Source organism: Ahaetulla prasina, chromosome 4, assembly GCF_028640845.1.
Source record: "Ahaetulla prasina isolate Xishuangbanna chromosome 4, ASM2864084v1, whole genome shotgun sequence".
Taxonomy (NCBI): Eukaryota; Metazoa; Chordata; class Lepidosauria; order Squamata; family Colubridae; genus Ahaetulla; species Ahaetulla prasina.
In genome coordinates, this window is record NC_080542.1 from 20,602,367 (window position 1) to 20,624,621 (window position 22,255).

A 22,255-nucleotide genomic window follows, 5' to 3' on the forward strand; every position below is an offset into this window, starting at 1 on the left:
AGGTTGTCCACTGCAGATATGTCAAATCACAACAGCATGGAATATAAACCTGATTTGGGGTCCAGGGGATCTAACCCAGTATTTCTCAACCTTGGTTTATTTAAGATATGTGGACTGCAACTCCCAGAATTCTCCAGCCAGTTGGCTAGGGAATTCTGGGAGTTGGAGTCCACATATCTTAAACGGCCAAACTTGAGGAACATGGCCATGGGTAACCAGATATTTTTACACACACACCAATTTATTCCTATAGGACCAAAAGCAAGGAACCAAATTTTGACCCATAACTCAGACACTGATTCTACCACCTTCGATAGTTTAGTTTTTGTCTTAGAAAATGAGACTGTAGAGTAAAAACAAGTCAGGGTGGTTTTTTTCTGGGTTTTATTATTAAAACGTGATGCACATTTGATTTCTTCCTGGCTACTCTCCCCTCCCTTCCCCTCCCTTTGTCTCCAAGAAGATTTTAAATCATGTTAAATTAACTTCCTCCAACATTCTTGGGCTCGTCTCTTGGAATTGGCTCTGGAACCAAAGATTTTTTGAATCCTGAGTCATCCCAAATGGCGTTTATCCCACAAAGTCAAATATACACAGACCATAATTGCCAGTATGCAACGTAACAAGGACAACATCCATGGAGATGAGATACTTTCACAAGATATTCCTCATCCCCCGGTTTTCTCACATTCTTCTTATTTATTGGAGAAAAAATGATAATGTATTCATAGGCTAGACTTAACTTTTCTAAGGGGTGGTGCTTTCCGGTCTCCTGGTGACATCCTGAAGCCATGAGCTAAAATTATCAGGGTAATGATTTAAGAGCTGACCAGCTGCTACGATGATGTAATACTGGGAATGAGTCAGCAAGGTGTTTGGGCTGATATTACTTTATGAATCTGTACTAAGAAGAGGCCCTGTTGGATGGTATTTCTCTCTCTCTGTGTGTGTGTGTGTGCTTCTGTGCTGTAATTGCTGATTGCTGTTTGTTTGAGGTCTGACTAAAGTACATGTATGTATATATTCTTTTGTAGCTAAGACCACTATTTAAACACAAATCTCTGTTTACTATATTTGTTCCTGGGTTGTCTCACATAGTCACACTGTGTGCACTCTGACAAAAATACTCATTTGCTTCCCATCAGGGAAAGCATAAAGGGTCTCACGTAATTAATGGTAAATCTGAGCTTTTTAGTATGTAACAGAATCAAAAAGGTTAGCACCCCAGAGCACGCACAGAGTAATTTCTTTCGCCCCTGAGAAACGATATTATCACACATTCACGATTAGGATCAAAAACTTCCAAGTTAGTTTTAAGATTAAGCACTTCTTTTTCAGAAACTGAGCATGGGCACGAAGCCTCCAAGTCTGTTTCAGATACTGAGAGCACCAAAAGAATAAAGGGAAAAGTATCCCGCACCTTTTGCTAGGGAATACCATATTTTTCCCCGCTGTTTTGTCTCCTCTTTATAATGTAAAGTGCATAGACGTGTAGCTAACCTAGCAATCAGCATATCACCCAAAGCAGAATCAAGATCCAAGCTAAGAAGGAGTTTTTGATTCCTCCACTCGCCCCACAGAGGCATAAACCGTCCTCCCCTTTCCGCCCAGTTTTCGGTCCTCTGGGGGAGATGGTGGTAAGATCTGAGCAAAACATCAGGTCGCGGGGAATGGAACCTGGATGGGCTGAATCGGCCACTACACTGCCACCTTTAAAGCGCCAGTAATGAGTATCCTTGAAGAAGTATGTGTGGCCTGGAATGGAAAAATGAACAAATGAATGAATGAATGAATGAATGAATGAATGAATGAATGAATATGATGTTCCTTTTGTCCATGAATTTGGAGCAGCACATCTGGAATGGACCACTAAATTTCCTGAGATTATTAATTGGCTCAATTCCTTCACTGTGGAAATAAATGCATCAGGATTTGATTGTGAACACTAAATCATGTTAAACTTTCTTGGTTGTTTTTGAGACCACTTTTTCGCCTCTTTTAACTTGTACTAGATACATATTTTAATTGAAAGAGAGGAAGACTTCTTCAGCTTGGAAGAAGATTTAAATAAAATTGAATGGATTTTAAGGGACTGGAAAGATAAATAACCCTAGGGGAGTTTGGAAATATCTTTTTCACCTGTAACATAAATTACTTAACTAAAATGTGGATGGGAAGGATATAGGAATATAGAACAATTCCTCACATTATTGGCATTTTTAAGGCTATATGATATGTGGGAGCTGTATAGCAAATTTCTGCAATTGCATGTGACTAATAATTATTGGAGCAAAAAACCTAAAGTCTGGAACAGGCTTGTTGGAGACTCCCTACAGTATAGTAGACCTTAGCATGGTGTTTTTCGCCCTCAGCAACTTTAAATTGCTGGCTGGGGAATTCTGGGAGTCAAAGTCCTAACACAGCTTAAAAGCTGCTTGCAATTGAGAAAGTAGAACATACCGTCATTCCAATGAGTGACGTCATCCAGCTCAGAAGGGACTCCTTTCCAGAGGGTGACAGGTTTGGGATATCCCGGTTCCACGTGCCCCAGCTGATCATCATAGCGCCAATAGCGGTCCCTCTCTAAAAGATACGTCTTACCATTGTGAGGCCAAACAAACACAGCCCCAACTACAGTGCCAGGAGGGAGTCCCAGATCGGATGTAGGACGGGGATAACCTGGATTGACTTGAGTGTCAGAAAAAACCCAGTAGTAGAAGCCTGCAAAGAGAAGGACACAAGAAATTAATTATGTGACAGAGATGCGAATTCGATTCCATAAATAACTTCTAGGCTAGTTAGCACAATAGTATTCTCTATAATGATGTATGGGTGTGAGAGTTGGACATTAAAACGGCTGATAGAAGAAGAATTGTATAAAACCAGACACATGATTAGAAGCCAAAATCAAAGATTACAACTGATTTACTTTGGTCATATCATGCAAGCAAAATCATTGGAGAAGCCAATGATGGTAGGAATGATTAGTGGAACAAGAAGAAGGGGCAAGCAAAAAACTTGCTGGCTTTTATGATACCACCATAACAGCCGTGGAGATGCACTGGTTAGAATGCATACCGCAGGCTACTTCTGCTAACTGCCAGCTGTAAGCAGTTCGAGTCTCACAGGCTTAAGGTTGACTCAGCCGTCTATCCTTCCGAGGTCAATAAAATGAGGACCCAGATTGTTGGCGGCAATAGGCTGACTCTGTAAACCACTTAGAGAGAGCTGTAAAGCACTGTGAAGTGGTATATAAGTCTTTTGTTATTGCAGCTGATACCAAGATGAACATCCAACAACTGAAAGAAGCTGTGCTTCATGGAGAGTCAGACAGAACTGGTTTAAAAAACAACCTAAGTATCTCCCATATATCAAATATCTATCTAACTTCCAAATTTCATAAGCTACCGAGAATCACCTACTGTATATGTGAGTTGGTCAGCAATATAAATTAGTTTAGTAAATAAATATTTTTTTAAAAATCTATGTTGGCTAATTAATAGGCATGGTGAATTAATGTATTATGCTTTCACGTGTTTAGAAGTAAACTTCTTACTTGTTCCCTCTCTCCTTCTGAGCTAGTCAGAAAGCTACACAGAATCCTGTTCATCAGGAATTCTAATTTATGGTATGATCTACACTGGATTTTTGTAATATCTTGTGATACTGAGATCTCATTTAATGTCTGTAGTGTGCTACTTGATTTATATCAAAGAAGCTGCTTCTTCAAACTTCAGGTCTAGGTGGTGCATGGATGTGCAGTGTACAGCTAGCTATGCTCAATAGGCATGACATGTATGTGCTACATACTTCTAGAGGCATGTTCTCCCTATTGCTGTAAGGCAGGGGTCTGCAAACTTGGCTCTCTTAAGACTTGTGGACTTCAATTCCCAGCCAGCTTTGCTGGCTGAGGAACTCTGGGAGTTGAAGTCCACAAGTCTTAAAAGAGCCAAGTTTGCAGACCCCTGCTGTAGGGGAATGTGGTCTGCAGTCCCAGGAGGGAGGGGCTGCTTCATAGAGAGCAAAGAGACAGGAGCTTGGAATGCCTGGTAGACAGAAAGAAGGCCAAAGATGGACCCTCCCTAGAAGTTCACAAAATATATATTTATGCAAATAGTTGATTTAGTTAGGCAAGCTTCTAACAATAAAGAAACTCCCAATAGAAGAGAATATTTGTAGTTGAAAGTTGAATTATGTGGTCTTTGGTGCTTGGTTGTTTTCTTGCTGACGTTTCATTACCGAACCACATAACATCAACAGTGTTAGCCACTTGTACATAAACAGAGCAAGCCCACTCCCTTCCAGCACTGATGATGTTACCTAACTGAGTAATGAAACATCTGCAAGAAAATAACCAAGCTCAGAGAGCAACAAGGACCTCACAATAAAAAAAATTACTCAGAAGTAACTCCACGTGTCAATCTCAGTTTGCTGAGTCTGCCAGTGAATGATTTATACATTTCTGGGTCCTGACTTTAAGATTAATCAAAAGATCTCCGCCTTTAAGATTTTCCTTTAAAAACTTGATCTTAAGCTGGTTTTTTTCCTATTTTAGCCTCCTTTTGCATTAGTATAGACCAGGGGTAGTCAACCTTTTATACCTACTGCCCACTTTTGTATCTCTGTTAGTAGTAAAATTTTCTAACCGCTCACTGGTTCCACAGTAATGCGCCATGTATCATTGTCTGTGCATGCCCCTCGCGCATCGTGGATTGGGTTTGGGGGAGAGGGGCACTGGCTACCAGCTCTGCTTGTCTGTTACAGCTGGGTGGTGTGGGGGGAGAGGAGCGAGCTATTCTGGGACGAGGCTCTTTTGTTTGCGGTCGCACTATAGTGCCATTTAGTTTCACTTACGTAACATGAACTAAAATTATGCACGGGCGATACAAATAGTATATTTTCAGAAATTTAAATTGTCATGGGGAATTTTATGAAAACCTAATGAAAATGTTTTTAAATAATGCTATGAAAATTTTTTAAAAAGTCAATTAAATTAAAAAAAAGGAAAGTGCTTCAGTATCGGACAAAACCCTTACCACCCACCATGAAAGCTGGAATGCCCACCAGTGGGCGGTAGGGAAAGGTTGACTACCACTGGTATAGACCCTCCTTCCAAATAAATCTGCCACCTCCCATTGCCATCTTGACACACTCACCAATAAAGAACACTATCTGGCTGTCATTGGCACGTTCGTACGCAGCATCAATTGACTTAAAATCTGGGGGAAGTCCGTTCCAAAAGCGGAGGGTCTGGGCTGGCTCCAGAGAAACCAGATTCTGGGATGGCTGTATCCTCCAAAAATGTCTCGCTGCAAAACATTATATGGTCACATTCATAGAAATCAAAGTTGATGGGGGGCAGCTGACTCTTCCTTTTTAAATCTCCTAATATTTCAAAATAATAATAATAAAAGACTGTATTGCCAGAAATCAGCAATGATTCATTAAAATTGCTATGTTACCAATGGAGAGAAAGTAAGTAGCACTAGTAAATTACATAATTGTTGGCTGCAATTTCCTGCCACAGCAATCACAGCATTGCAACTCAAAAAGTCCACAAAACCCCGTTATTATGGGTTTTTCCATTTTACAAATAATCCTCGATTTATGACAGATCCCTTAGCAATCACTCAAGTTATGACCAACCCCCAAAAGGGGACTTATAACCTGGATTCAAAATTCCAACTGTGGGGCCCCTGTGTGATCCTGTGATCAAACTTTGGATGCTCAATAATACAGCTACATTAACAACTGTTTCACTTAATGAACATGGCGTTCACTTAGACTGCGGCATTTGCTTAACAGCTGCAGTTTTCGCTTAATGACTTGAGTGTTTGATTAGCAACCGCAGTGTTTGTTTAAAATTGCAGCGTTTGCTTTACAACCGGCACATAAAGAAGCATAAAGACAGATCAATCACATCATCACTGACCCATTTTATGACTGTCATGACATACAACTGCAACGGGCAGGCTCCATTATGGTCATATGTTGAGGGCTATCTGTAGATCTCTGAGAGGAAAGAAACCCCTTCAATTCTGAAACTCTGTAGAGATTCTCAGTCATCCAGGTCGTGGTTGACTCAAAGGTGCTTTTTTCAGGTACAACTGGACTTCCTTGTTTTTTCTTCTGAAGGCGTTTCGCTTCTCATTTAAAAAGCTTCTTCAGCTTCAGACAGGATAGTGGGGAATGGAAGGATTTATGTTCCGTGCAGACAGCTGGTCGTTTGTATCCTTTTAGAAGGTCATTGAAGCACTTGGAAGTTTATCTAATGAAGATAAGCCAAGTGCTTCAACGGCCCTCTGAAAGAATGCAAATGACTAGCTGTCTGCAAGGAATATAAATCCTTCCATTCTCCACTATCCTGTCTGAAGCTGAAGAAGCTTTTTAGATGGGAAGCAAAACGTCTTCAAAGAAAAAACAAAGTCCAGTTGCCATCTGAAAAAGCACATCTGGCTGACCCACTGGTCATTTGCATGGCAATTCCAAAGGGAGACATAAGCATCAGGAGATCCAAATACGTATTTTCATATCACAGATTTATTCATCCGTCTCCCTGCTTCTCCAGCCCATTGTACCAAAGCATCAGTTTTTCCATACATTTGACCTGAGCAGGCATCAGCCAGAGCAAAATCTCAACGAGCGGAAGAGATTAAATCTGCCTCTTCTTTTTTCAGAGGCAAAACTAGTCTTTGGCTTACAACCATTCATTCAGTGACCGTTCAAAGTTACAACAGCCCTGGGGAAAAAAAATGACTTACGAAATCTCCTTGCTCTTTTGATTCTTGCAGCACCTCTAAGGTCACATTTTCAAAACCTGAACATTTAGCAACCGTATTGCTAAATGTATTTGTGATGCTTGCAGCATCCCAGGGTCATGGGATTGCCATTTGCAACCTTCACAGCTGCCTTCTAACAAGCATGGCCAATGGGTGAAGCTGGATTCACGTAACGACTTTGTGATAACACTTAACCACCATGGCAAAAACTGTCATAAAACTGAGCGGGATTCACTTAAAAGCCGCCTTGCTTGCCAGAAAAAATTCTAATCTGGATGTAAGTCAAGGACTATTTATACGTGTCCGTGTTTGACTTACCTTTAAAGAAGAAAACTTCACCACGAATATTAGCAATAGCATCAAAGCCAGCTTTACAACGTTCGAATGCTGGCAAGGAAGGCCTGGAAAGAAAAGAGAATAAATAAGAGGACCCATTAATTCACTGGGGTTAGGTTGAGACCAGAGCACAAAATATGGCCAGTGATTTGAACCAAACTTGGCTTTCCTTATTAGCGCTGGATGTTCATAAACCGATCCCAAATAAAGAAGACGACAAAGCTATTCTGTTCCCCTTGTTAATGGGTTTCTTTATGGTAGGAGGGGAAAAAATAGGGGAAACGGGGAAGATGTGGGGCAGTTATCAGTGGAAATCAACAATGCGGCCTTCCATGCTAAATTCCATGCATGAGGCCTGGGGGCGCACAATAAAAGCCTTGTCTAGAATTCCCCTGCGCCTCACTTCCTCCTCCTCCTCCTCCTCTGCATCCTATAATAGATATGCATATCAGTCTTCCTCTCCCTGGATTTTGCATGAGATCATTATAGTTTCCCCTCCTGTTCTGATTTTTAGTTTGTTTTTTGGTCTTGTCTCTACCTCCAGACAAATCCCAATTGCAGCAGCGAGGAAAAATCAGCGGTTTTGCTCACAGCTGCAGCCCCAACCCAACCCAACACATACACACCCACAAGCAGCCAAGGTGCACCCGTGACCTCTGCACTGCTGACTTAAGATAGAAGGTCACTCTTAGGTTTTGTGAAAGTAACAAATAGAGTCTTCAAGGACAGAAGAATGAAAAATTATTTTGTTTTTTAAAAAATCACCAGCATATGAGTTTTATTTTTGGGCAGCTGTTTAAAGTTTCTAGAAAACCAGCTGCTAAATGTCTTTGGAATGGGACAATGTGCCATAGCCAACTTGCCCTAGCCAACTCACCACTGCCAATTCACCATGGCCAACTCGATATGGCCAACTTACCTGGGACAATTCACCATGTGAAAACTTGCTGCAAGCCAATGCAAAAATTTTATTTCCTTATTTTAAAAAGTATATGAAATTATTTTAATTTTTGCCATTCGCATTTCAATGTTTTGTCCCTGCTTTCTTTAATGATTCCATTTCACCATTTCTTCTACATTAAATAACTTTTGTTCTGTGGTGAGTCACCCGTGCAGAGTTGGCCATGGCCAGTTGTCTTAGACCCCAAGGCCTTAACTACTCATGTTGTCTAGCGGGTTGCTCATCTCCTATTGGCTGTGGTCAGTGGTGAAATCCAATTTTTTTTTACTACCGGTTCAGGGGGTATGGCTTGGTGAGTGTGGTGTGGCTTGGTGAGCCTGGCTTGATGGGCATGGCAGGGGAAGGATACTGCAAAATCCTCATTCCCTCCCCACTCCTGGGGGAAGGATATTGAAAAATCTCCATTCCCACCGCACTCTGGGCCCAGTCAGAGGTGGTATTTGCCAGTTCTCTGAAGTGCTCAAAATTTCCACTACCAGTTTTCCAGAACATGTCAGAACCTGCTGGATTTCACCCTTTCCTGTGTTTCAAGATATCAAAGATAGATCCTTCAATCTCTACCTGCCAAAAGGACACACTGCTATTCATTAAGGGTTTTTTCTTTTCTTTTCCTAGGTACCTAGCCATTCCCAGTTGGTTCTTCTGGGCTGCCATTTCAGTTGGCATTAGCATGGTCCTTTGAACCTAAACCTAGGTGGCAACCAATCCATCGCTAACTTACTGTATTTCTGCGACCTTGATCAATACAGATAATCCTCAATTTATGACCACAATTAGAGCCAGAATTTCTGTTATAATGGAAGACAGTCCTTAAGGGAATTGCACCTGATTTTACAAGCTTTTATGCCATGGTTGTTAAGAGGATGATTACAGTTCTTTAGTGAATCAATCTGGCTCCCCTCATTAACTTTGCTTATCGGAAGCCAGCTGGGAAGATTGCAAATGGCAATCACAAAACCCCAGGATACTGCAACAGTTGTAAATATACACAGGTTGCCCAGCATCCAAATTTTGATCACGCGATTGCGGGGATGCTGCAATGGTCATAAGTAGAAGGACCAATTGTAAATCACTTTTTTTTAATGCTGTTGCAACTTTGAACAGTCGCTAAATGGTTGTAAGTCGAGGATCACCTGCATTTAATTGTGTTCCGATTTGGCTCAGTGGCTGTAATTCTATGGAAAGGACTCCTGTTGCCTCACATTTACAAGAGCCAATGAGGAAAGGGAGAATTAGTAGGATCAACTAATCAGAAAAGAGGCTCACTTTTCTCTCGGCTTGTCTGGTGGTAGGTCTGGGATCGGGGGTGCTGTGGGAACTGGGGGCGCTGGAATGTCTTGATCTGGATATGAACTATGATGCCGCCTACCTACAAATAGGAGAGAAATAATGAGGTGTCCACAGATCAAATGGACAAATAGGCAGAATGAGATATTTCCTGACCTGAGAAAAAGAGAAGGGATCTGTATATCAAAAGATTAAAGAAAAGGACAACTTCCTCCAACTTACTCCTAGCAGCCTGTTGTGTACAACATCCATGCTCCCTAATCGTCACAGTCATTGCAGAGCACAAGAGGAAAGCAATAGAGAAGCGGTGGTTGGTACAAGTAAAATGTCTCAGCAAGGAGAAGAAATATCAGTCATGGTGGGAAGAAAGACGGTAGCATTAAAGAATTATGTTTTTGTAAGCTCATTGTGTACAACAGCCATGATCCCTAATCGTCATAGTCATTGTAGAGCATGAGAGGAAAGTAATAGAGAAACGGTGGTTGGCACAAGTAAAATGCTCCAGAAGGAAGAGAAATATCAGTCAGGGCAGACAGAAAGAGTATGGCATGAAAAGAACTGTGTTTTTCAAAGCCTCTCACCATAGATTTGCTGAATTCCCATGGCATCATCTATAGAGAGTTGGTATAGGTGGGGCAAACCAACAGGACCTTGGTAATATGGCATCATGATGGATTCCTTAACAGAAGAGTGAGCCAGTCCCAAGGCATGGCCAAACTCATGCACTGCTACAGCAAACAGATCTGTGCCACGGCCTGAAATCGGGAGAAAAAGGATATTTTAGTCAAGATTTGAGATTCTTTGGATAATATTTTTAGAAAATACTACAGTCCTGTAGTGCGGTGTGTCAGAATTCTGAAGATACCTGGTGATTCATTCTGTGGGTCATAAATCCAGGTCTCTTCATTATCAAAATGGGTATCGCCCGAAATGGGATGTTCTCCAGGGAAGAAGGCATGGGCCAGGGTGCCTCCGGGCCCATCAAAGGGGTATGTGTCATCATGATAAGAAGTTGCAAAATCCACCACAATGTCCGCTTGCTGAGAATTCACTTCTTTGAAGGTCAAGGCTGAAGAATTGCTCCAAGCTTGAAAAGCGTAGAAAATGAGATTCCGGACATGATTGTGGGACAGCTGCGACGAACGAGGGAAGGAACGGATTCTGGAATGGGAAAGAAAGAAGGAAAGAATAAGATAATGCCAGATGAATTTTGCTGGATGAGATTATTATACCAAAATTCCTGTGTGGTTCAGTATCTTGTTTTGCAAGATGGTCAACAAAAGATTTACTGGAAGCCCACAAACAGGATGTGTAGGCAACATCCTCTTACGGGACACTTTTATTACCCAGCTTGTGGTATTCAGTGTCACGATAAACAAAGAATAATGAGAAGCAATTACTGATGGGGTTGTGGCAAAGTGAATAAAGGTTCTGGAACAAAAAAGACACAAGAAATGGATGAAACAGAAGCGGTAAGTTATAGGAGCTCTTCTCCAAATGGGTGCAACAGCTGTGACAGAATACAGGTAGTTCTAAACTTATAACCATTCGTTTAGTGGCTGTTTGAAGTTAAAATGGCACAGAAAAAAGTGACTTACGATTGTTTCACACTTACGACCCTTGCAGCATTCCCATGGTCACGTGACCAGAATGCGGATTCTTGGCATTTGGCTCATATTTTTGATAATTGCAGTGTCCTGGGTCGTGTCGTAAATTTTTGGGACCTTCTGACAAGTAAAGTCAATGGGGAAACCAGATTCACTTAACAACCATGTTACTACGGTAGCGCAGTGGTTAGAGTGCAGAACGGCAGGCCACTTCTGCTGACTGCCGGCTGTCTGCAATTTGGCAGTTCAAATCTCACCAGGCTCAAGGTTGAGTCAGCCTTCCATCCTTCTGGTGAAATGAGGAGCCAGATTGTTGGGGGCAATAAGCTGACTCTGTAAACCGCTTAGAGAGGGCTCTAAAGCACTGTGAAGTGGTATATAAATCTAAGTGCTATTGATATTGCTACTAACTTAACAATGGCCGTGATTCACTTAACAATGGTGGCAAGCAAAAAGGGTCGTAAAATGGACCAAACTCTCTTGTCTTGCTGAGCAATGGAAATTTTGGGCTCAATTGTGGTCGTAAGTCGAGGACTACCTGACTCTCCATCAGTTGCTCAATCAGTAAGTTATACAATGAGAAGTAGATAACAAAAGTGAGCAAGGAAGAAATTAACAAGACACCATATTGATAGTCCTTGACTTATGTCCAGTCACCAGGTGACTGTTCGCAGTTATGGTGGACTCCTCAAAAGGTACTTATAACCAGTGGTGGGATTCAAATAATTTAACAACCAGTTCTCTGCCCTAATGATTTATTCCAACAACCAGTTTGCCAAACTGTTGAGAAAGTTAACAACCAGTTCTCCCAAAGTGGTGCAAACTGGCTGAATCCCACCACTGCTTATAACTGTTTCAGAGTTCCAATGACTTCCATTTCCCATGGTCACATGACAGCATTTTGAGTGCTTGGCAGCCATTTGCAGCGTCCTGCAGTTATGTAAGCACTATTTACATTTTTGCCAAAAAAATGGCTTTCACTTCTGGTTTTCAGTCAAATATTCCATGGCAAACAATGAGTTTGCTTAAAAAAACACGTTCACTTAGTGACCATGGATTCGCTTAATGACTTCCACAACACAGGTCGTAAAATCAGGATGGTCACGTGATTGACCTACTTTATGTCTGTCAACTACATAAGGGCAGGCTCTATTATGGTCCAACCTGCACAATAAAAGTAATACTTCTTCAATTTAGAGGAGATGTTGAATTATGACTCCTATGACAAATGGAGGTCATAAGATTTTGGAACACAAATCGCAGGAAGACAAAAACCACAGCAAAGAAGATGTGGTTAGCTTAACTCTGCATTCTCAGGCCTATTTCATCAAAAGAGATGGGATTATTAGTAGACTTACTGCCATGTCAAGTCGGTCTTTTTCCAGGAACTGTCACTGAGAGCGTAGCGTCTCTTCCTACGTCGCCGTCGCATCAACTCCGAGGTGCCAATGAAATCAGGGAGAGAGCAACGAGGCCTGTTCATCATTTTCAAAGTCTCACGATCTGCAAAAGAGGGAGGAACGATGGAACCAAAGCTGTATTTTCCATAATTTTGATTTTAATTCAAGGCTCCTTTCTCTGCTCTGACCTGGAAACAGGAATTGCAATCTGTCCTCGACGTATGACCAAAATAGAGCCCCAAATTTTTGTTGCTAAGCAAGACAGTTTTTGAGTGAATTTTGCCCCACTTTCTGACTTTTAAGTTAGTAAACACAGTTGTTAAGTGAATCTGGCTTCTCCATTGACTTTGCTTGTCAGGAGGTCGCAAAAGGGGATCACATGACCCCGGGACACTGCAACCGTCATAAGTGGGAGCCAGTTCCCAAGCGCCCAAATTTTGATCACGTGACCATAGGAATGCTGCGATGGACGTAAGTCTGGAAAACTGTCAAAATTACTTTTTTTTTTCAATCCTGGTATAACTTTGAACAGTCACAAGCCATTATCTTGAGGTAAGATGGGCAGTCTATAAATTTTATAAAGAATTAAATGAATAAATAAATGAATAATTGTAAGTCGAGGACAACCTGTATAGCTCCTATATATGAGAATGTGTGAACAACACTTGCTTGGATTCTGGTATCAGCATCCCTAATCATAAACCAGTGCAAATAGGTGATGTCAGGCCATGAATGTTGATTTTAGTGGATGATGTCACAACTTACATCAAGTTTGGAACTATTGAAGAACATCCCAAATCATGAAAAGGGACATCATTCAGAAAATCAGTACAAATGTAATAGAAGCTAGGGAGCATGGATCAGGAGGGGAAGGCCTTGGAGGCTCTACTTATCCCAGTTTATTACCGGTAGCAAGAAGAAAGTGATTTTGTAGCATGATGTGACTCCATCATAATATATTTAGACCTCTGAACAGGCAAAGGAAGACACAGAACTTGTTGGAAACACTCATTCGTTTAATTTTCTTGGCATTTGCAACAAAAATGATAGTGAAAAACTACAAAACAAAAGTAATTAGTCATGCAGTTATGACTGTAATGGAGTCTGTGTACCGTGGTCGTAAGTCATGAAAGTTGTAAAACAAGTCATTCACATGATAGAACCAATTTTATTATCCTTTTTGCAACATGTTAAAAGTAAATGCCACTTTTGGCAAAACCATTGTAAAACAAAGTCATGTGAACACGGGATGCAGCAAACAACAGTAAATGGGGTCCAGTTGCCAAGTGCCTGACGTTTGGTCACATGATCCAGAGGGCAACTGTTGGAACTGTGAATCAGAAAGTCCAGGGATAGATCCAATGTAACTTTGAAGGGTCATTAAGGGACCAGTCATAAGTTGAGAACTACCTGTACATGAATATGAAATTACTTTTTCCAGCCTCAGAAAAACTGTTTTTTCAACTATAATTATTTTTCCAACTAATCTTTACCTTCAAAAACTTATAATATCATATTGATGATGACATACTTTTCAAATTTCATCCTAGAAAAATATGGCAGATCATACAGCAATAGCAGTAGCACTTAGACTTATATACTACTTCACGGTGCTTTACAGCCCTCTCTAAGAGGTTTACAGAGTCAGCGTATTGCCCCCAACGATCTGGGTCCTCATTTTACTGACCTTGAAAGAATGGAAGGCTGAGTCAACCTTGAGCCTGATGAGATTCGAACTGCCAAATTGCAGGCAGCCGGCAGGCAGCAGAAGTAGCCTGCAGGACTGCATTCTAACCGCTGCGCCACTGTGGCTCTAAGGGCGGGTTTCTACTGGTTCGCCCCGGTGCAGGCAAACCAGTAGTGGCAGCGGCGGGAAGCTCCACCCACCCACCCGGACATCATCATGGATGCTCTGTGTATGCGCAGAAGCACTGTGCGCGAGTTCCAAACCAGCAGTGAAGGAAGCCACTACTGCGTGGCTCATATGATCTGCAGATTATAACAATCATAGATTTGAATGGCTAGCTTGAAGCCAATTGCTGGAATCATGAAATAAATGAAATAACTTAAATATAGGGTGTTGGGAAAGAAGGAAGCAACAATTTATGTCACAATACAAATAGTCCTTGACTTAATGATTGTAATCAAACAAGGAATTATGGTCGTAAGCCATGCCGGTTGTTAAATGGGTCATCACACATGACAGAGCTGGGTTTTTTATGGCGGTTGTCAAGTGAATGCCATGGTCATTAAGCAAACCCTTTGTATCCAATGGATGGGTTTTGCCAGAAACGTGAAATAAATACTGGTTTCCACAAAAATGTCATAAATCATGGTCACGTGATCACAGGACGCTGCAAACAGTCATAAAATCAGGGGGAGGACTGGCAATCAGAACTCTGAATGTGGGTCGTAAGTGCCTTTTGGGGGGGAATCTGTCATAACTTTGAATTGTTGCTAAGTGACTGGTCATTAAGTGAGGACTACTTTACATGAACATTTGAATGTCTACTTTTATCAAAATGGTCCAGAACCACCATTAATACCCCCCAAAAATACAAGATACTTAAAAAGATGGACAATGCCTGTTGGATGGAAAGCTAGAGCCAGTTTGGTCTCTTAGTGGTTAAGGAACCGGGCTAGAAAGTGGAAGACCACGAGTTCAAGTCCCGCCTTAGGCATGAAAGCCAGCTGGGTAACCCTTGGGCCAGTGTCTCTTTCTCAACCCACCTCACAACTTGTTGTTTTTGGGGGAAATTGGAGGAAGAAGATATGCTGGATATGTTTGCTACCTAGAGTTATTTGTAAAAAAAAATAAATACAAATAAATAACTAATAAGAACTTGAGGACAAAAAGGGGACATGTCTGCCTTATTTGGCCGTCTAGTAGCCCTACATTCGCACCAACGTCCTTCAGTGGACAGAGACACCTACCCAGTTTCCCGGTTACTGGCACACCTGCAAACCTTTGCATCGTTTTCACAGCAATGGATAACTCCTCTTCAGTTTGAAGACTTGCTGCTCTGGGATCAGGTTGGGGCAGGTAGCCATAGCGGATCAACCATTCCTGTGAGGACACAATTTACAAGATGTATCAGGCAGTAGAGAGGCAGAGATGGCAAGATGGCGCCTTTCATGAGCAGAGCTCCTCTGCCTTGGTTAGCCACATAACAGATGGCTAACGGGCAGGAATTCAGAAACATTTTTCCTTCCCTTGACACAGAGATCCAGCTATGGGGAAGGTTTGCTTGCTTGAACACACAATGGGGCAACTCTACAAAGAATAAGGTGATGCGAGGGGTTGACACTTTACAGGTATTCCTTGGCTTACAACCAGTAGTAAATTTCAATTTCGGTCGCTACTGGTTTGCTCGCGGGTGCGCCTGCTCACACGCATGCGCAGTGCTTCTGCGCATGCACAGAGATGTTCGGTCAGGTGGGCGGAGCCTCCCGCCGCCACTACCAGTTCGCCCTACCTGGGGCGAATCGGTAGCAACCCACCACTGCTTACAACCATTTGTTTAATGACCGCTCAAAGTTACAATGGCACGTATTTACAGTGGAAAAGGTGACTTATGATTGTTTCTCCACTCTTATGACTGTTGCCGCATCTCCATGGCCATGTGTTCAAAATTTGGATGCTTGGCAACTGGTTCAGAATCACGATGGTTGCAGAACTCAGAGTCAAAGGATTACCTTTTGTGAACTTCTGACAAGCAAAATTAATGGGGATGTCAGATTCACTTAAAAATCGTGTTACTGAACTTAAGAACTGCAGTGGTTCCCTTAACAACTGTGGCAAGAAAGGCCGTAAAATGGGGCAGAACTCAGTTAACTCACTCACTTAGCAGCAGAAATTTTGTCCCAAAGGTGCATTTTCAGGAGGCAACTGGACTTTCTTGTTTTTTCTTTTGAAGATGTTTCGCTTCTCACCCAAGAAGCTTCTTCAGCTCTGATAGGTTAGTGGGGAATGGAAGGATCCTGTCAGAGCTGAAGAAGCTTCTTGGATGAGAAGCGAAACATCTTCAAAAGAAAAAACAAGAAAGTCTAGTTGCCTCCTGAAAAAAGCGCCTTTAGGACAATGACTGAGAAATGTCTACAAAGCAGAAATATTGCGCTTCAACTGTACGATCGTAAGTCAAGGACTATCTGTACAACAGACCATAATTTGTTTACTAGTCGCTTATGGATTAAAACACCTTTACCCAGAGTTCAACCAACAGACTAAGTGAAAAGGAAACAAACTACACTAGCTACGTTCAAACAATACTACACACCATAATGCAGTTTGCTTTTGTGGATGGTGGTTTTAGATCGGTGTGAACCCTGCCCCTGTAAACCCTGTTTAGGATGGGCAGGCTATGTGAATGCAGGCATTTGTAAGATCTGATTAGGGCATATTATGTGAATATAGACGTTATATATTAGCGCAGTACAAATAATCCTTCTCCAGAGACCCAGTTTGGAACTGGCAAGTCAGTTGTTAAGTGAATTGGCCGCTAAATGATTGTGTTTATAATCTCCCTTCAGTTTTTCTTTGCTTTACAAATCTGCAAAAGTTGTAAATGTGAGGATTGCCCGTAAAGTTACTTTTTTTCATCACCATCACAACTGGGAATGGTTGCTGTAGATTCTATGTCGGATATTCCGATAAAGGTAATTACACTGGCCTCCTTCAAGAAACAATTTATATATTTATATCACATGTTACTAGATTATTACTGCAATACTAGTAGTATCATTAGTACTGCATTAGTAGTAATAATTACTAGTTCTATTTCTTTGGTTGGCTAACAAAGAACAGATTACTCTTCTCCAGCTGAGGATGCTCCCAATGCCATGGATCTACATTTCTCAGAGTTCCTGGCTCACAGACTAGCAACGCATTCTGGGAGTTGCAGTTCCAACCTATCTGAAGCATGCTCAGTCGAGGCAGGCTACTCTAGGGGAATTCAAGGCAAAAAAGTCCCCAATGGAGAGCATCTTGTTCTCGTCTCTCCGTTCACACTTGGGGATTCCCTTTTGAGGCAGTGCCAGGAGAGCTATTTTTCTCCTCAGTTGCCTGGAGGGCCGTCCCTCGAGAGGATTCATTACTGCTTTTCGTTCAATTTTTCTAGATTAAAGCAATGGTTCCTTCTTCTTTACGAGGAAATGAGAACTGGAATGCAGAACTGTGGAGGGGAAGCCTCAAAACGGTTTCACATTTGCTTTTGGACAGAGATGGCTTCTGCTGATGCCTTCAGCTTTCAGAAGAATCCAGAACAAGCTGTTCCCCAAAGCCTCTTTCCAGCATTAGGGAACAGAAAGCAGGAATGTGGGAACCTCCCATAAGCATTCTGTAAGACAGCAGTTTCTCAGTCTCAGCAGTGTTAAGATGTGTGGACCACAACTCCCAGGATTCCCCACCCAGCATGCTGGGTAAACACAGATTTCCAGCAAAAACATCATAAACTGGTCGCGTGACCATAGGGCCCTGCAAACAGATGTAAATCTCACCTGGATAGAAAAATAAAATAAAAGTGCAATCAGCCCTTACATTCAAAGTGGTTTGCATGCTACATCAAACCATAATACTAAGTGTTAAAAAGCAGCTTTGGGACAATGCTTTAGCTATAGGTAATCATCCCAGATACACCTTAAAAAAAGGACAACTTGCTGGCAGTTGGAGATAATTCTCAGCCTGCAACTCTCTTTATGACCAGCAGACGGCACTCTAGGAAGTGGAAGGGGGGCTCTGAACAGCTTTTGAGTCTGAGGGCTCTCAGAGTGAGTTTAATACATTCCCAATTTACCACAGCCCCCTGGCCTGTTGAAAGCCTCCTTTGTTTGACTCCATGAAGGCTTCTGCAGAATCCAAGAGCCGCCCCCTGGTTTCTCGAGACCCTGGCGACCTCCCTACAACCACCCTTTTGCCTCAGTTTCCAAGACGGGTCAATTTCCCCCTGGTGCATCTTATCTAATGATGTATAAGATCCATGCACACAACCCCTGCTGTTTGCAGCTGGTTGGGTTCGTGGTCATTTTTTTAAAAAGAAAAGGTCAAGCAGCTAGTCAACATTGCTTTCCACCGGAAGGAAAGACAAAAATGCAGCTGCAAGTATCAGGGAAAGATGGTCCAAGCCAGGAAACACTGGATTCCTTCCAAAGATACTAATATTTAGAATGGCCTTTTCCCAAAGAAAGAAATAAAGTGTAGGAAATGAGGCAGAGGGACTGAGATTTTAGGAGTGGCAGGTGGGAGAGAGTTTCTATTAGTTTCCATCATGTTTGCAGAACAAAAAAACCAACAACTCGAAAGTGTGTTATTAATCATTCATAGAAGGCACTTTTAAAACACTTGCAGTATTTATTGCTCTTGTCCTCAAAATAGACTTGAAAGCTGGGCTGGCCTTTTCTGTGTTTCACAGAGAGGAAGCTGGAGCAGAACAGAATAGCTCTTTTAAAGTATTTAAAAATAGGACCACAAATAAGTATTTATTTATCCATTCCATAATTCCTTCTTCCAACTTGTACTCAGTGGTTGACGGTTCCTGAATTATTCCAAATTGCACCTTTCAGGAAAAAGTTCTTTTTTAAAATGAATTCTGCAAATTCACTAGGTATTATGGGAGGAAATCATAGACTTTACCGACTAAATTTGCTTTATTAACCCAAAGTAAAAATAAGTTATCCCTAGTTTAGCCACACTTCTGCATTCCTGGTAAATTAAATACGCTGCCTGCAAAACTGATAGCACTTGTACAAGAGAATTGCTTCTTCAAGCAAGTCAGCCAAATTATACATTAAGAGAAATAGCAATTAACTCAGCTTGAAGCTAGTTCAGTTTTAGCAGTGGATGAAGAGACAGGAATTCCATTCTAGCTATTGATTCTGTGGAGTAGCTCAGGCACCAAGCAGCGGGGTATATTTCCACAAGATATTGCAACGTTCCTCTCCAGCATGTCCCTTATAATTTTATACTAAGGTAGTCCTCATTTTATGACCACAATTGAGCCCAAAATTTCTGTTGCTAGGCAAGACCATTGTTAAGTGAGTTTTGCCCCATTTTACAACCTTTCTTGCCACAATTGTTAAGTGAATCATTGCAGTTGTTAAATGGCTGTTAAGTGAATCTGGCTTCGCCATTGTTTTTGCTCGTCACAAGGTCACATGACATTGGGATACTGCAACCGTCGTAACTATGAGTCAATTGCCAAAAGTCTGAATTTGGATCGTGATCATGGAGGTGCTGCAACAGTTGTAAGTGTGAAAAAACAGTCATAAGTTCCCTTGTAACTTCAAATGGTCACTAAATGAATTGTGGTAAACCGAAAACTACCTGTATTATTATGTTTATAGCAATATAGCTGATTCAGTCCAGAGAGTAAAAATTAAAAACTTACTGATGTTTGGATCAAAGTGGATTCAATCAAGCATCTTTACAGACAATGCAATCCCAACTGTTAACTTGATGGTGTTGTTAAATTATCCCAAATTTTCCAAGAAAAACTTGAGGAAAAACCTTGTAGTCAGCTGAGTAGAAAAGCTTCCAATTTTCAAACTACATGTATGCACTACAGACAGTCCTCAACTTATGAGCACAGTTGGGACCAGAATTTCCATTTGCTAAGCAGGGAAATTGTTACGTGAGTTGCGCCAATTTTATGGCTTTATTTATTTATAAAGTTTATTGGCCATCCATCTTACCATAAGGCAGTAGTAGGTTCTACTTACCTTCACAACTGGTTCGGAACTGTGAGTGCACGTGCGCTTGTGCTTGCTTTGCTCGTGTGCGGTGCTTCTGTGCATGCGCAGAGCGTCCGTGAGGACGTCCGGGCGGGTGGGCAGAGCCTCCCGCTGCTGCCACTGAACCGGGGTAAACCGGTAGAAACCCACCACTGCCATAAAGTAACTCTGGGTGGCTTACAATCATACAAAAGTTTATCTACCTTAAAACGTAAATAGATCAAAGATTAAAATCTAATTTTTTAAATAAACTTTTTTCCATTGAACCACTGCCCTTGTTAAGCGAATCAAGCAGCTGTTAAGTGAATCAAAAGGTCATCCAGCAAATTTTTCTTCCGTCCCTGAAATTGCTTGTCAGACACTGTCTGGGGATCATTGTAAATATATGTTTGTTGCCAAGCACTTGAATTTTGATCTCATGACCAGGGATGCTGCAAGATTGTTAAGTGCAAGCAGTAGTCATAAGCCGTTGTAACTTTGAATGGTCTCTAAACGAATGATTGTAGTGAAGACTACTTGTAGCTTTACTTTAGTTTTCCAGAAGAACAGAAAACAAGATATTTAAAAGACACTAAAATATAGTAGCAATAAAATGTTTGGATTTCTGAATGGCTGTACAATCAAAAACGCTGAGTTGAAATGAAACAAAGCATATGGTAGTTTACTGCTTTGTAACCGTTCAGCATTTCCAAGTACAGTAATGGCAAGTGCCTAATGCACATTTTATAAAATTTCTCACAAAATCCTTTTATCTTTACTAGCTGCTCAGCAAGCAACAGTTTCAAGAATTGCCATTCTCCATGATAAAAATTAGTGCCTATGCAAGGATAAGAACTGTTCAAGGGCAAAATTCCCATCAGGAAAAAGATAATGGCAATTTTCACAAGGGCAAAGGATCCTTACAAAGAATTCCACAGCTTCCCAATATGGGAATTTGGGAGCCTAACAGATGTCTGCCTCCCAGTGGCCAAAGTTTTAAAGTCAAAAAATCCCAAATCTGAAAGGCAATTTGGTTCTCAATGAATTTACAACGTCTGGGAGCTTCTACAGTATTTTAAAAACCACAGTTTGTTAAATTTTTGAATAAATCGTAGCTGACTCATGCAAGATGCTAAAGCTTGAATCAAACCAATCCTACCTATTAAGGTTTCATGTGTTTGTAATTCACATCTGCAGATGTGAAAGAGAAACACTCTGTAAACGCTCCAGGTATTCCCAATCCTTGGCAGTACTGAAAAAAACAGATCCATATGCTGCATGAATCTCTTTATGATTCTCTGGACAATGAGAAAGAGGATCAAAAAGATCTGCAAATCTGATAACATGTTACTGCACTCAGGGCCCCCAATTTCCTACAATTTATGGCCGAATTACAGGGCGAGAGAAAGAAGAAGGAAACTGATGTTAGGGATCAATGATTTCCTTCCTGCCTGAAGGCAGTCTGTAACTTGAAACTTCAAGGAGATGAGTCAATTTGATCTTTTTTGAAAGAGGAACGAAATGCTACAAGACAACAAATCTGTGAATCCCATTCACCCTTTATTATAAACCTCCCTGGTGAGTTTTGTTTATCTCCCAAGCTTTGTCTTTTCCTACCTCTCTTAATCCCAATTTCTTTCCCCAACTCATGATCTGCCCTCTCTGCCTTATAATACCACCACCCCAAATTCCAATAATCTCCCTAAAAATATTATTTTCCCCCTTCCTTCACATTCAGCCTTTCCCACCCCTCCTTTGGGCAGGAGAAATGGGGAGAGATTATTCTCAATGACCCAACTATTTATCCTAACTCCCTGGACCCTTCCCCACTTTTCCTACTTTCTGTACTCACCAGACCCTTGATCATGTCTTGGGAATTAGACCTTAGGACCCTAGACGGTCCTGCTTTGATCTGAGGGATGTGCCAGAGCGATGCCAGGAAAATAAGCAGCAGAAGCATCTTGGCAGTGATGTCTCCAGGCATAGTCGAGGTCCTATATAGTCTCTCTCCTCTCCCCCTCCTTATCTCCCCTCCCCTCCTTCCTGTCTCTCTCTTCTCTCCGCCCTGCTAGGCAAATTAAGGGGGGGGGCAAGAAAGATGGCAAGTAGAACCCCCAGATTTTCTAGAGAACGGGTTGCAATGGAAAAAGCAAATGTTGATAGGGTTACCGAATTTAAAGA

The 22,255-nt window shown here is 41.6% G+C and overlaps 1 protein-coding gene across 4 annotated transcripts; it reads right to left on the reverse strand.

The window, feature by feature from the left end:
- Window positions 1-413: 413 nt before the first annotated feature.
- On the reverse strand, window positions 414-22,045 carry MMP25 (matrix metallopeptidase 25). 4 transcript variants are annotated; one of them, XM_058183561.1, is made up of 11 exons: window positions 21,927-22,015; window positions 20,084-20,298; window positions 15,305-15,437; window positions 12,329-12,473; window positions 10,229-10,524; window positions 9,945-10,118; window positions 9,343-9,445; window positions 7,098-7,180; window positions 5,157-5,309; window positions 2,461-2,721; window positions 414-1,755 (listed from the first exon to the last, which is right to left on the reverse strand). In XM_058183561.1, the coding sequence occupies exons 2-11, from the start codon at window positions 20,252-20,254 to the stop codon at window positions 1,508-1,510; spliced, it is 1,767 nt and encodes a 588-aa protein (XP_058039544.1). In that variant the 5' UTR covers window positions 20,255-20,298; window positions 21,927-22,015; the 3' UTR covers window positions 414-1,507. The 4 variants fall into 4 exon arrangements, with proteins under 4 accessions (XP_058039544.1, XP_058039543.1, XP_058039545.1 ...); XM_058183560.1 differs by having other exon boundaries at window positions 20,084-21,326; window positions 21,927-21,984; XM_058183562.1 differs by lacking the exon at window positions 20,084-20,298 and having other exon boundaries at window positions 21,927-22,045.
- Between the last annotated feature and the right edge of the window lie 210 nt (window positions 22,046-22,255).

What these genes read in the sequence shown, in the direction of transcription:
- MMP25 (XM_058183561.1), bottom strand. Translation starts at nt 20,254, where the DNA reads ATGGCAGTGGTGGGTTTCTACCGGTTTACCCCGGTTCAGTGGCAGCAG. An exon ending in GCCAGTAACCGGGAAACTGG is followed by an intron (nt 12,474 to 15,304) that starts GTAGGTGTCTCT and finishes CCTCTTTTGCAG; the next exon opens with ATCGTGAGACTTTGAAAATG. An exon ending in CCAGACAAGCCGAGAGAAAA is followed by an intron (nt 7,181 to 9,342) that starts GTGAGCCTCTTT and finishes TTTTCTTTCCAG; the next exon opens with GCCTTCCTTGCCAGCATTCG.